Below are 12,403 nucleotides of genomic sequence, written 5' to 3'. Positions count from 1 at the left end.
ATTATTAATTAAGTTTGTATCGTTCTATCGTATCGTATCGTGATTCGTGAACGTGAATACCAGAGCTGTTGAACACGTGATACGACATAAAGAGATGATAAACTCCTTTCATGCAATCTGACATCGTTGTGAGAGTGTCCTGTGCTCTGTTCTGTTCTGGCTGTGTGTCATGTGTCTGATCTGTTTTTGGCTTATTAGTTTAGTTTGGTTGTTACTTGTTAGTTCTTTCGTTTACAATTTTCAATAGATATTAGATATTCTGTTATTCATTACAACTCTTGTAAAACTTGTCGTTCACACTGAAAAGGACACGTGTTTAAAGGTAGCTCATGGTACTGCTGATGTATCAAATTGATTGCATAGTAGTTTCAACATTTCCATGTGTTCTATGAATACTAATATTTCACCAATAAAATACTAATGTTAGTTATTTGAGATAACTAACATTAGTATGATAACTATATTAATATTAGTATGTATCTTAGATAACTAACAATATCTATTTAGGTTGAAAATGGAGATTTTTATTTCTCCAGCCAGAAGACGTATGGTGGAAAATAACCCACTTTACTTTCCATTTGGTGGTAAACAATCAAGAAATATCCTGCAAGACTTTAAAGGATCTATGAGTAAACAAATTCGGGTAACTAGACATCAATCAACTCAAGTGTTTGCATTTGTTTCAAAATTATTCTGTCTTTTCCAGGTCCTTTTCCTTAATTGCCAAGATTTAAAGAATGTGCTCTGCACAGTATCATCCAAGATCAACAACAGTGGTTTTTGGCAGATTCATTTAAATCATTCTTGTCCAGTTTCACTTGCCCGCAACATCCTCCTTTTAAAAGTGATCTCCTCAGATTGTTTCAATGTTGAGAATGTGAAAGATTTAAGCTATTTGTGGGACCTGTGGTACAATTTTCAATGGCCAAAATCAACCCTGGATAGATTCACAGCAGACATCAAAGAGCTATTAGAGATGTTTGAGAGAAATAATCTCCATTCTGAGTTTTGTTTCTCAATGGAAGGCTACCAACTTGATGAATTACTAAGTATATGGAAAGGTTGGCTTTTATCGCTTACTAGCAGCCTCACTCAATCATCTAAGTCTGAAAAAATTTTGAAAGAAAGGTGGGTGTAATTTAATTAAAAATCTATTAAAAGTTGTGAATTAGAATGTTTTCTCCATATTTTTTAGGGTGCAATTCCTTACTGGCACGGTAGAAGAACATATCATGAGTAACTTTATAATGATGAAATTTCCTGGATTTAAGAGAAGAGTCTATACAGGAGATTTGGATGAATTAGTGTCCTTGCGTGAAACAGCCATGGATATCGAAGAGTATCCGGCATCATTGAAAAGAAAACTCGTCCAGGAAACCAAACATTACTTCGAATCCGGGAATTGCAGTTTGGGAAAAAATTGTCGAAAGGTCAGCTCTTAATCCTACGCTTCTCGAACCGGACACACTCTGTTGGCGAATCGACGGTTCTTCTTGTCCATTTGACAGTTATCTTCCACTCTCATTAAATGAATTGGAAACTACTAATTCAGTTGAGTGTGTTGCCACACGTTACTGTCAGACAGCACTTCAAAAGCTGGTGAAGAACTACGAAAAATTCAAAAATAATGTCCAAATCCATTTCCGATGGACTGAAGACCTCAAAATTTGTCACACTGGAACCACTCTGAAATTTGACGTGATTGATTGCTCAACTCTGGCAGATGATGTCGGATTGGCCAACGTTATTTTGTCAGGAAGAGAGTTACTAAACACTCATTCACCGGATGCTCTGCTGATGACCGTAAGTTCCGATTGGAGCAAGACTTCGCTAACTGTGGCAAAATACGTTGAAGAGTCACTTTGCGTACCTATTAGCATGGTGCCGACCATTTACGGGCTGCGATTGGCTGACGCTATTGAGTTAGGCTCCGCTATCCTACAAGAAAGAGAAAATCCTCCGACAACTATAAATTGGCATCCAGTTCCTCAATTTGAGAATGTTTCACTTGGCGTTTCTCCTTCCTTGGAACGTTGCATGAAGAACCTAGAGAAAATGTGTTATTTCATTGAAGCAGAGGACAAAATGCCACTGGAGAAATATTGCTTGGATAGATACTTGACTCCTCTGACTTTAGATTTCGTGGCCTCTCGTCTAGCTGAAAAAACTGGAAAGCAAGAAGGAGATCGTCGGATGAAGTTTTTCCAGTCTAAACTTCCTCGTCAGTTTTCTCTAGCTCAGAAAACATTGAATGACTGGGCTGAACGCCGCCCAGTCTCGCTCGTGACCAGCGCTCAAATTCTCTCTCCAGACCTAACGAGGCTTTTCAACGAAAACAAAACCTTTAAATCTCCTAATCTCAGGATCCTTTTGGTTCCCAGCTTACAATATGTAAACAAAAAGAGACAGATCCATCGAACTGTCCAGTCTTCACAGTTAAGTGAGAAACAAAAACTGAACGAACTGCAGAATTACTTCCCTCTCAATTGGGCAGATATGATGTCTGACGTTCATTACATCGACAATTTGTTCCTTAACTACACGAAGAATCCAGACGGTTCATTTAATTCCGTGTATGCTGCGTTTCTTCTGCCACGTGATCACGGATTGAACAACACGCATTGCGGAGTACTCATTGATTTGGGAACAGGCCTCTCGCTGATGTTTCTTGGCTTCGTTAAAGATTTCCGCCAAGTGGTATTTGAAAACCCCAATTTTACAACCAAACGATTCTCACCACCGCCATCCGATGTGATTCTGAAAGAACCATGCATGAAAGCTGTTAACTGTCAAGAGTCGGAGGATGATTACACAGTCCAAATCAGCATTCACAGCAAGGAAGATCCGAAAGGTAAATGGCAAAAGTACATTTTCGTTTTGTTTATTTTCTCACTTAACACGTTTATACTTGATTCTTGACAGGTTTAAGCATTTCCACCGATCAGCAACTTCCATGTGAGGCTGGACACCGAGTCACTTTGTGTCTTACTCAACCGGAAGGAATGAAGCCGTTTACTATGTGTTTCCCTCATGCTTTCTTGGTTGGATGCATCGAAGCTACTCTGCGTCGTTCTGATCGTTCTATCCGACTAGTGCTCAAGAAAGCTTTGCGTGAGCCATGGCCTTGCCATTTCAATGAGAAACCGAAATTGAACGTGGACCAGTTGAGCGTGTGGAAGGAACCGAATCCAGACGATCCTGTTTTTCGAATTATGATCCACATAAGCGGTACAATGGACGTGAAATCAATTCGTTCTTCTTGGGAATCCGCTTATGACCTGTCAAAATTTTCGAATCTCCCACCTTTAAGAACTGTCCGCATTGCCACGTCTTCTATTTTTGTTAATTCCGAACCTGGCCAAGAATTCCTCAATGTTGCTACCATTCACGATCAACAAAACCCCCTCTTTAGCATTCGCGTTCATCTTCCCGTCAAAGTGACGCAATTGGGAAGCCCAATGATAGTGATAACTGTGTTAGATCATCACTATGCAAAAAAATTGATCGCAAATGGAAATTTACAGGCCAAGCAGTTTCATGAAGATTATCAACGCATCTTTAATGGGAGAAGGAATCGGCAACCGTTTCCTGTTTGGACTACATCGGAAGACGCAACCCTTCTTCTTCGTTACGTACTTCGCTTGAATGCTGCTAAAATGAAGCCCAGTTTATGGCAAGAAGAAAATGTACCATTGGGAAAGTTCAGTCCCTTCTTAGCGTCATTTATCTCTCCACTGTATCTGGATAATCAGTACCAGGAAAATGGAGAAGAAGTTAAAGCTGAAAAGATTAAAATTAATTCATTCAAGAAGGAGCACAATATTCCCCTGTGTGACCCGAGTGTTTGTGCACGATGCATGAGAAGGAGTGCAAAACTCAAGCGTTGTTCAAGATGCAAAGCTGTGAATTATTGCACAGTTGACTGTCAAAAGGCCGATTGGAGTACGCATAAGGCTTGTTGTGTCGTTCCAAACACAGAAAATGAGACAATGGACAAGATTAAGGAGTTGGTTGACTTGATGATGAACAGCGTTCAAAATTAGTCCGTTTTCCCCTCCCCCTGAGTGTTTGAACAATCGGCTCTCCTTGAGTTTCGTTTTGAAAGTTTTTTTTTATAAACATTGTTTTGCTTGTGCTGATTTTCAAACAAGTTCCTTAATTCAGAAGAAATAAAGAAAAAGAAAACGATCTTATATTTGATATGATACTTCTTGGATCGTTTGGATTTTTCCCAATGCTGTATTTTGTCAAGCAATATTTGCAGTGCATCCACTATTATTAATCTTTTAATTGTGTTCTTTTTCGTTTAGATTTAGTGAATTTCTTCACACCAGCACCACAATTTGAGGTACTCGAGCAATCCAGCCACAGCGGCGCTACGACGGTCAGACCAGTGGAAACTTTACCTTAAGTCCGGATATTGAACATACTAACATTTCACTATGATTCACAGAATAAGAACCGGAGAAGATTACGGAAAACAGTGATTCTAGTGTTGCCTAGCTTTTTCCTTTGGATTAGTCATTCGAAGAGCTTCTGCATTCATTGCCGCTAGGATCACGTCTTACGTCTTGGTGTTAGTGGCGTAGTCAACGAAAGAATCTGTCGCTGTGGGTAAAATTCTGTCACCAGGTGACGGAAGTATCCATTTATTGAGGGAAAACTGAGAGTTCTGCCGACAAAAACAACGAATGTCGAGTTTTATTTTTAAGTCATATTCCGTGCTCCAGTCTCTTTGTTTTTTGGACCAAACTCAACCCCGAACTGATGTAAGTTTTGTGAGTAAATAAGCTATAACTATTAAAACCACCATAATTTATATTTTCCCCCCATCGGTTCATCGGTTGTGTCTCACAAAACCAAATTGCGTTTTTGCTTGTTGGGACTTGGGAGTGTCAGAGGTGTCCAATAGATGACATGTGTTCTTGTCGTATGTGTTATGTAATATGTGTTGTTTATCATGTGATGGAGAATTGTTGAGTGGTTGTAAAGTTTTCCAATATTTTCCTATTTTTCCATGACAATTACCGATGAATTCATAAGAATTCAAGTTTACTTCTGTGCAACTTGTTTGTGATGTGATTTATTCTGTATGAGTTTTGGATCACCTTTCATATTTCTTAATTATAACGTGTAGGAAGCCAAGGAAGGAACGTGAAAGGCAACTAGCCTACGAGTAGCCTACCATCAATTCTTTCATTCAAAATCGTCGTTCTGTTGAATGCTTCATCATGATAATACGGTAAAAACCCATACAGCTTTTAGTCACAATTTTGTGAATACCTATTTCCATTCTAAGTTAATATTCATTGTAATTATCTGGAGTTTCTATTGATGTAGGTAGGCCACTAACCCCAGCGTAGACACTAGTTGTTTTTTCTAAACATGTTTTCTACAAATAATGCATTGACAGACAAGTATTATTCTTCCTTAAAAAATTTTGAACTTTTATTTGATGCCATAAAAATTTTATTTTCTTTCATAGAGAAAGTTATGGGAACATAATCAAGGCCACGGGTAATCTTCATCAGGTTTATTGCATCAACTTAATGAGATAATTCTCTTGAAAAGATGCAGGACACATACCAACATGTGCTATATTTTTCTGAATGTTTTACTCGAGCAGTAGGAACGCAATCAACTTTAGCGCAATTAGTTTATAGCGCCGACAAGGTAGATATTTCTGAATGGTAACCTGTCAAAGCCTATCCCTAATGGTGCACCTGTCTAAAAATGGTGTTCTTGTCAAAGTTCTGCTAATGATTCGTGTTCTTGGTTTGACAGCGAAGCTGTGTTGTGTGTGTTGATCGTCTCCACCATGCACGCGATAATCAAGACCAGCAACGCCTTGACCAAGAAGAAGAAAATACAACGCAGAAGCAAAGAACGACGATGTAAATAGCGGGGTGGGCACCACTAAATTCATTCTTAGTTGAATGTCGAATCGATAATACCAAAGTTGTTGGTTATCGTAGAACAGTTTTCCACACTGGTACGCTGTATGACGTCGTGCATTGCCAAAATGGAAGTGCTCTTTGAAGAACTGAACGTCTAAATCTTCTTCAGTCAGATGAAGCTAACGGATTCGGAAATCGCCGAAGAAGCAGAGGTCATCACAGCTGAAAAAAAAAAAAAAACGTCAGTCAAACTCCTGTGGTTAGGTTCTGCAGCTACTCTCAAAATATTTTGTCTTGTTTGCTCGTGTTGATTGTAGACTGATTTTAAATTATCTACCAGGGAAGCCCTAATAAGAGACTGTCCAAGAGAAATTTATTCGGGTCAACTGATACCACGAACTAAATCATTAATGGTTTTCACTGATCATGAGAATATGGGGTCGCAGAAATAGATGTCAACTGGTGAAAATAAATAAGAAGGTGATATGGTATTTTTCTTTTCTTTTTTAAAAATACGGTCCGATTGAAAAGATTTGGTGAAAAACATCCGCAATCTGTCGATCGCGGTCGCTAACCAATTGGAAGAAAAACAGCACCAAAAATGGTAAGAAGGTGTGCTGTGAAACAAGTGGCGTGATAATTTTAATCATGGACATTCAGGTTTCTTTTCGTGATTTGCCAGGTTGAATTCGAGATTTTAACAAAAATTTTATTATATTCATCAAAAAAATTAATCATTAAGTTATGTTACAGTATTCCCCGTATATTATGGTTCGTCCCGGTTTGTATTGCTTTGTATAATCTTTAGTTGAACGCTAAATAAAATTAGAGGCTAGCTAAGAGAATTTGGCTAGATCTTTACAAGATTAGTGAATGTGATTTTTTAAAGAAATTGTGCCTGTTGCACATCGATATTATTCGCCTTGATTCTTAAAGGTGGCTTGGCTAAACTTTCAACGGTTAAACTCTATTTTAATAAATAGGTAATATAACATTAAGCTAATGGTCTTGCATTCTTCACTAAATATTTTCAGGCAACTTTTGAAGTTTTCGTGGGCACTGATTTGCAGAGTGCTCGTGACCAACAGATAAAATGGCCCAATCCATATTGCAAATTTGCAAGCTGTCTTCCAAAACAATCCAAAACCAAGGAATTTCTATTTGCAAGGTAATTATTTCAATCAATGTTTCTTTTTATTACTGTTGTAATAATTCAAGATGATGTAGTCTAGTTAGGTAGAAAACCTTTCTGAAAAGTTTTGGAGCCATTGTTAATTTCAATTGGTATAAAGTGAGTTTTAAGCCACAATCATTTGGTATTAATTTTTATGTTGGTTGTTGTAGACCCATTCCAATCCCCAGCAACGTAAACCTGCAGAAGGAAAGGCACGTAAAACTTGTCATACAGTGGTGTAGAGGTTGGGTGAGAACGGGATGTGTTACATAACCATTTGGTATTCATTTTGATAGATATTGGTTGTTGTAGACCCATCCCAAGCAACGACAAGCTGCACGTGGCTGTGCCTGTGAAAAAGGCACGTAAAACTTGTCATGAAGAGGTTGGGTGAGAACGGGATAAGTTACATAACCATTTGGTATTCATTTTGATATTAGTTGTTGTAGACCCATCCCCAGCAACGTCAACCTGCAAAAGGAAAGGGCAGTCCGCCTGTCCTTCACATTCGAAGGTCACGGAGATATTTACGTAAAACGTGTCATGCAGTGGTGTAGAGGTTGGGTGAGAACGGGACGTGTTTCATCATTTTCAAGCAGGTGCAAAAGCCGCAAGGCTTAAGAGGTGAGGGTGATAAAAAAATCGTATAAAAAGGAGAGAGAAAAGGCGAAGGTAAATCAGTCGAGTGAGGATCCCCGACATGGTAGCAGCTGCAGTGGCCTATCTGTCACCAACTGCATTCCTCAACTGCCATGATGGGTAAATATTCTGTTTTTTACACTGAGATTGGTATCAATCCTACTTTTTTCTTTATGTATGCCTGTTATTATTTAAATTTTAAGTTTAAATTTATTAATTTTCTAGTAAACTATGGCGTCGTGCTGCTGCTGTGTGTTGTATCGTTGATGGCTGGGTCGACCACTGGTGTACCGATGTCTTCTTGGTAGGGCGGGTACCAAACCGCAACACCGCCGCCTTACTACCCAAAAGCAACTTACGCAACGACCAGTTCCTGCACCGAGGTCTACAAGTACTACACTACTAAGGCACCGGAGTTTTATACCATAACTTACGCTGACCCGAGCCACTATACTGACGCCCTGAAATATTACTCTGCCCTGAGTTACTACACCACCAAGGCGACGGAGCAGGACTACGCATGCTGCCCCATCCTACTACACCGAGGCTCCCAGGTATTACTCTGTTCTCAGCTACTTATTGCACCGATTTTCCTAAGTACTACTCTGTTCCCAGGTGCTACACCGATGCTCCCGCTGATTAGTCCACCCAAACGGTCGAATACTACACCGAAGCGGCGAAATACTTCTCTGCCCCGATCTACACAACCACAGCTGAGGTGGCTAAATATTACGCAGTCCCGACTTGCTACATAAAAGCTGCCCTTTCGTGCTACGTTGAACAGAAATACTACACTGATGCTCCAGTCTACTACACCACGACCTACGCTACAACCCCGACCCCCCAACTACACCGAAGAAGCCGCCTATTACACAACTACGTACGCTGCCTAGTTTACTGCATCGAGGAATTTAAGTATTACCCCGGTCCAAACTACTACCAAACTGAGGTTCATATTTATTGCAATTTTCACGACTATGTCACCACTCAACTATACTTACGCTGCTCCCACCTAATATACACTGAAGTTCTGAAGTATTTCTCTGGATGTGTTGAAAGATTGCTGAAATACAAAATTGATTGATAAATCACAAGTACATTATTTTCTCCTCAAGTGCCTTTCCTCCTGCTGATAAAATTGCATGATGTGAGAAAATATTTCTGTGTGCTATGGAAACTTACAAATAATTGATCTTGCAAAATACAAAGAAAATCCAAACTCATGTTCTACATTTCAATAATATCCAAACTTTCCTTTTTATAAATTATTTTCTATCATTAAAATTCAAAGTCCAACAACCAATATTTTCCAAAAAGATCAAAAGTCCACACCTTGCTAAGTCCAGACTTTTGTTTTTGAAAAAAAATTTAAAAAAAATTTCCCATACACAAAGTTTTTAAATAATTTTCGCGAAAAATTTTATTCGGATATATTATTGCAACAAAATTAATATTATTCTATTTGAATATTTTATTTCATACAAAATTTATTTTATAATATTTACATACATTTATTTTTCCTGTGGCCCCCAGGGGGGGGGGGCCTGTCGCTTTCTCTACCGCGATGATAACATGATGCAAGTTATATGCAAGTTATTATTTGTTTGGCGCAGAAAGCTTGTTTAATCTAGCAGTTCTCGACTGTGTCAAACCTGATATTGATCAGGTTGCCTCAGTCGTATACTGCATGATTGAATGAAAACTCAAAAGACAACAGATCAAACTTTTAAGTCAGCACAGTTAACACAGAGCAATCTCATGGCATGGATGAAAACAACAACACAAAAATTTTCAAGTCAGGAACCCAGATGGAACAGCTCAGCTACAACAGCACAGCAACTTCTGGATTACACTGCAACCGCATGCTGCATACAACAGTTCAATCTGTCTTCGTCACACCTTACACCATTTGGCTGCAACAAGGTAACCACCAGCGTTAAAGAAGTATTTGTTATACCTGTTTAAGAAAAGAAAATTATTTTCAACAACACAACTGTTTACACATGCATACTCATTATAACAAAAGAATACAAAGATTAACAGAAAACTATGCAGTTCAACAGAATTACTTTGATATCTTGATTCAAATTTGCTATAGTTATAGCAGCAGAGCAAATTGGTCTACTCTCTAGTCATGTTAACTAAATCTGTAATACTTTTGTAAGACATTTGATCAAAATAATTACTTTTTGCTGTTGCATGGGATGAGACGTACGCCTAAGAACACACAGCGAAACACACGAGGCACGCCATTTCGGATATGTACAGACACTTCCAAGTCTGAGTTGAATGATTTGGCAAATTGGTTTCTACGTGCTAAATCACCTGTAAATTTTACCATATCACACGTAAATAAACATTTTATATTCAATAACAAATTTAAAAATAGGAAATTAAGAATAAATACCTTTTAATTTTCATCATGAGAAACGTCACAACCAACAGCCAATTTCTACTGCGTCTTAGACTCTTAGAACAAAATGGCCGATAAGCATCCCTGAAGACACTGGCGCCATCTGGTGGACATCATTTCAGCCACTTATTCACAGCCACCTGTTGACAACCATTAGATTCCTGTTCCAAATGACAGAACGGCTGGATTGCTTGCTTCGAGACAGCAGTAAGCACGCAGCAGCTCAATTTAATTCGACGTCATGCCTTTCGCTTTCGGCTTTCACAAGCTGGCACGAAATGAATTAAATGAACATAAACACCAGACTACTCCAGGCAGCTTTCCCTATGACACAAATAACCACAGTTTTTAGTTAGTTTTTCAGTCTTTTTAACTCTTTCAACATAAAAATCTATAATAATATTAACAGAAAGTGTTGGGGGTAAAGACCAAAAATTAAACTTACAATTTTCTGAAGAAAAGAATCATTTTCCTGCCTGTGGCTGAAAGGCCACAGTTATCTGTATGTATGTGAGTTGAGTTCCAACTAACTTTGGCACCAAACAGTTAGTCATAATGAATCTAAAGGAAATATGCCAATAAATATTCCAACATTCATCCAATAAAAGTTAATGCCTACCTACTGCCTGTGTTTAACACTCAGAAAAATACGACACATGTTGGTATGTGCCCTGCATTTTTTCACATTCTTCTCTTAAGCTGCTGCAATAAACCTGAAGATTACACATGGCCTAGATGATATGATATTTTTCATAGCTTTCCCTGACAGAAAATACAATCTATGACATCAAATAACAGTTTAAAACTGAAAGAAGAATAGTACTTGGTACTTGTATGTGAATGAATTATTTGATGAAAAACATGTTCAGATTCAGAAAAACAAAAATGTCCACACTAGGGTAGTACCCTACCAAGATCAATAGAAACTGCTGATAGACGATTCTGAACTAAGTCTGGGAACAAGTATTTTTAAAATTGTGACTAAGACGTTATTGGTTTTTACCTGTATTGACTGCATGATGCGATGCATTTCAGCAGAACGACGATTTTTAATAAAGAGTTGGTGGTAGTGATGAGTAGGCTGTAGGCTATTGCAGAAGCTATTGTATGCTACTTTTTCCTTTCCCGTTCCTTCCTACAGGTTAGATTGAGGAATTTTGATCCAGCACACATACGGAATAAATCACAAAACTTGAATTTACTTATGAATTCATCGGTAATTTTCATGGGAAAAAAAAATACAGGAAAACTTTAGACAAACCGATCAACAATCCGCCATCACATGATAAACAAGAACACCTATGTCATCTATTGGACACGTCTGACACTCCAAGTCCAAACAATCAAAACGCAATTTTAGTTGTGTAAGAGTAAGACACACACAACATTGAATTTGTGAATTCTAGTAATATTGTAGATCGTAAAAAACATTATTGCTTTGCATTTAAAATATTACATATTTAGGTACCGAAAATTTTTTCATCCCACTGGTTATCGGGCTGCAGTTCTGTATCTGCCATGTAACTTAAAGCAATTAAGTTCTTTAGCTACTTGCATACGGTGCACTTTTATTTGCTTAAACCTAGCTTGAAATCTTGATATTAGTATAGAGAACAAGGCTCACTTGCTAGTTTTGTGCAAATTTTCCGGAAGTATACCGGAAGTAAGCGATTAACCATCAGGCTGCCAACAAAATAAACCAAATATTCGTGTTCTCCGAAAAATTTGGATTCAGGGTTGATTTAGATTAATTTAAACGGATTGCTGACAGAAGAACTCCACCGACAATAGAAGTTAGAACCACAATATATTAAATAATTTTTATAAATTTCTTTGTATGCGACAGTAGTACTCTAAAGACATAAGAACTCCTTTTTAAAATATTATTAAAAATACCCGACAATAGAACTCCAGTGCCCGACAGTAGAACTCCACTATTTGGGGTTCTATTGTCAGTGGAGTTCTTCTGTTTTTTGGAAATCTTCTGTCTTTGGAGTTCTACGGTCGCCATACCATTTAAACGAAATCCAGAATTTGGTTAAAATCGAGATTCTCGATTTTGGTTTTTGGACGATTTTGGGGTATACCGGAAGTACGCAAAACAAAACATGATATCGACCCCAAATTTGACGAGAATCACGAATTTATGTTTTTTTTTTGTGTCAAATGAATATTTACTGAACTACTGACTCATTTAGAAACCGAAAGTAGCAAAACAATACATTAAAAATCTAACAAGTGAGCTTTGTTGCTGTAACAGAAACTGACAGCGCCGTGACA

At 38.1% G+C, this 12,403-nt stretch overlaps 2 protein-coding genes and 2 long non-coding RNA genes across 6 annotated transcripts; 3 read left to right on the top strand and 1 right to left on the bottom strand.

Annotated features, from left to right (window-relative positions):
* Positions 1-154: 154 nt before the first annotated feature.
* On the top strand, positions 155-4,379 carry LOC124310996. Its single transcript, XM_046775218.1, has 5 exons — positions 155-322; positions 508-643; positions 707-1,128; positions 1,196-2,851; positions 2,923-4,379. The coding sequence occupies exons 4-5, from the start codon at positions 1,798-1,800 to the stop codon at positions 4,041-4,043; spliced, it is 2,175 nt and encodes a 724-aa protein (XP_046631174.1). The 5' UTR covers positions 155-322; positions 508-643; positions 707-1,128; positions 1,196-1,797; the 3' UTR covers positions 4,044-4,379.
* A 597-nt stretch (positions 4,380-4,976) lies between these two features.
* Positions 4,977-5,667, top strand: LOC124311696. Its single transcript, XR_006910144.1, has 3 exons — positions 4,977-5,242; positions 5,345-5,417; positions 5,486-5,667. It is a non-coding gene; the product is annotated as an uncharacterized LOC124311696 (long non-coding RNA).
* Positions 5,668-6,308: 641 nt separating this feature from the next.
* On the top strand, positions 6,309-8,804 carry LOC124311511. Of its 3 annotated transcripts, XR_006909826.1 has the most exons (4): positions 6,611-6,856; positions 6,932-7,065; positions 7,936-8,264; positions 8,326-8,804. XR_006909826.1 is itself a non-coding variant. In XM_046776040.1 (3 exons), exons 1-3 carry the CDS (start codon positions 6,324-6,326, stop codon positions 8,114-8,116), a joined length of 369 nt encoding a protein of 122 aa, XP_046631996.1. In that variant the 5' UTR covers positions 6,309-6,323; the 3' UTR covers positions 8,117-8,291. The 3 variants fall into 3 exon arrangements, 1 of the variants encoding a protein (XP_046631996.1); XM_046776040.1 differs by lacking the exons at positions 6,611-6,856; positions 8,326-8,804 and adding an exon at positions 6,309-6,377 and having other exon boundaries at positions 7,936-8,291; XR_006909827.1 differs by lacking the exons at positions 6,611-6,856; positions 6,932-7,065 and adding an exon at positions 7,729-7,830.
* A 388-nt stretch (positions 8,805-9,192) lies between these two features.
* Positions 9,193-11,141, bottom strand: LOC124311568. Its single transcript, XR_006909893.1, has 7 exons — positions 11,127-11,141; positions 10,954-11,030; positions 10,743-10,885; positions 10,569-10,684; positions 10,118-10,447; positions 9,897-10,035; positions 9,193-9,667 (listed from the first exon to the last, which is right to left on the bottom strand). It is a non-coding gene; the product is annotated as an uncharacterized LOC124311568 (long non-coding RNA).
* Between the last annotated feature and the right edge of the window lie 1,262 nt (positions 11,142-12,403).

Source organism: Daphnia pulicaria, chromosome 8, assembly GCF_021234035.1.
Source record: "Daphnia pulicaria isolate SC F1-1A chromosome 8, SC_F0-13Bv2, whole genome shotgun sequence".
NCBI classification, from domain to species: domain Eukaryota; kingdom Metazoa; phylum Arthropoda; class Branchiopoda; order Diplostraca; family Daphniidae; genus Daphnia; species Daphnia pulicaria.
The sequence above is the reverse complement of the archived record's forward strand: the minus strand, read 5'-3'. Positions and strand labels throughout refer to the sequence as shown.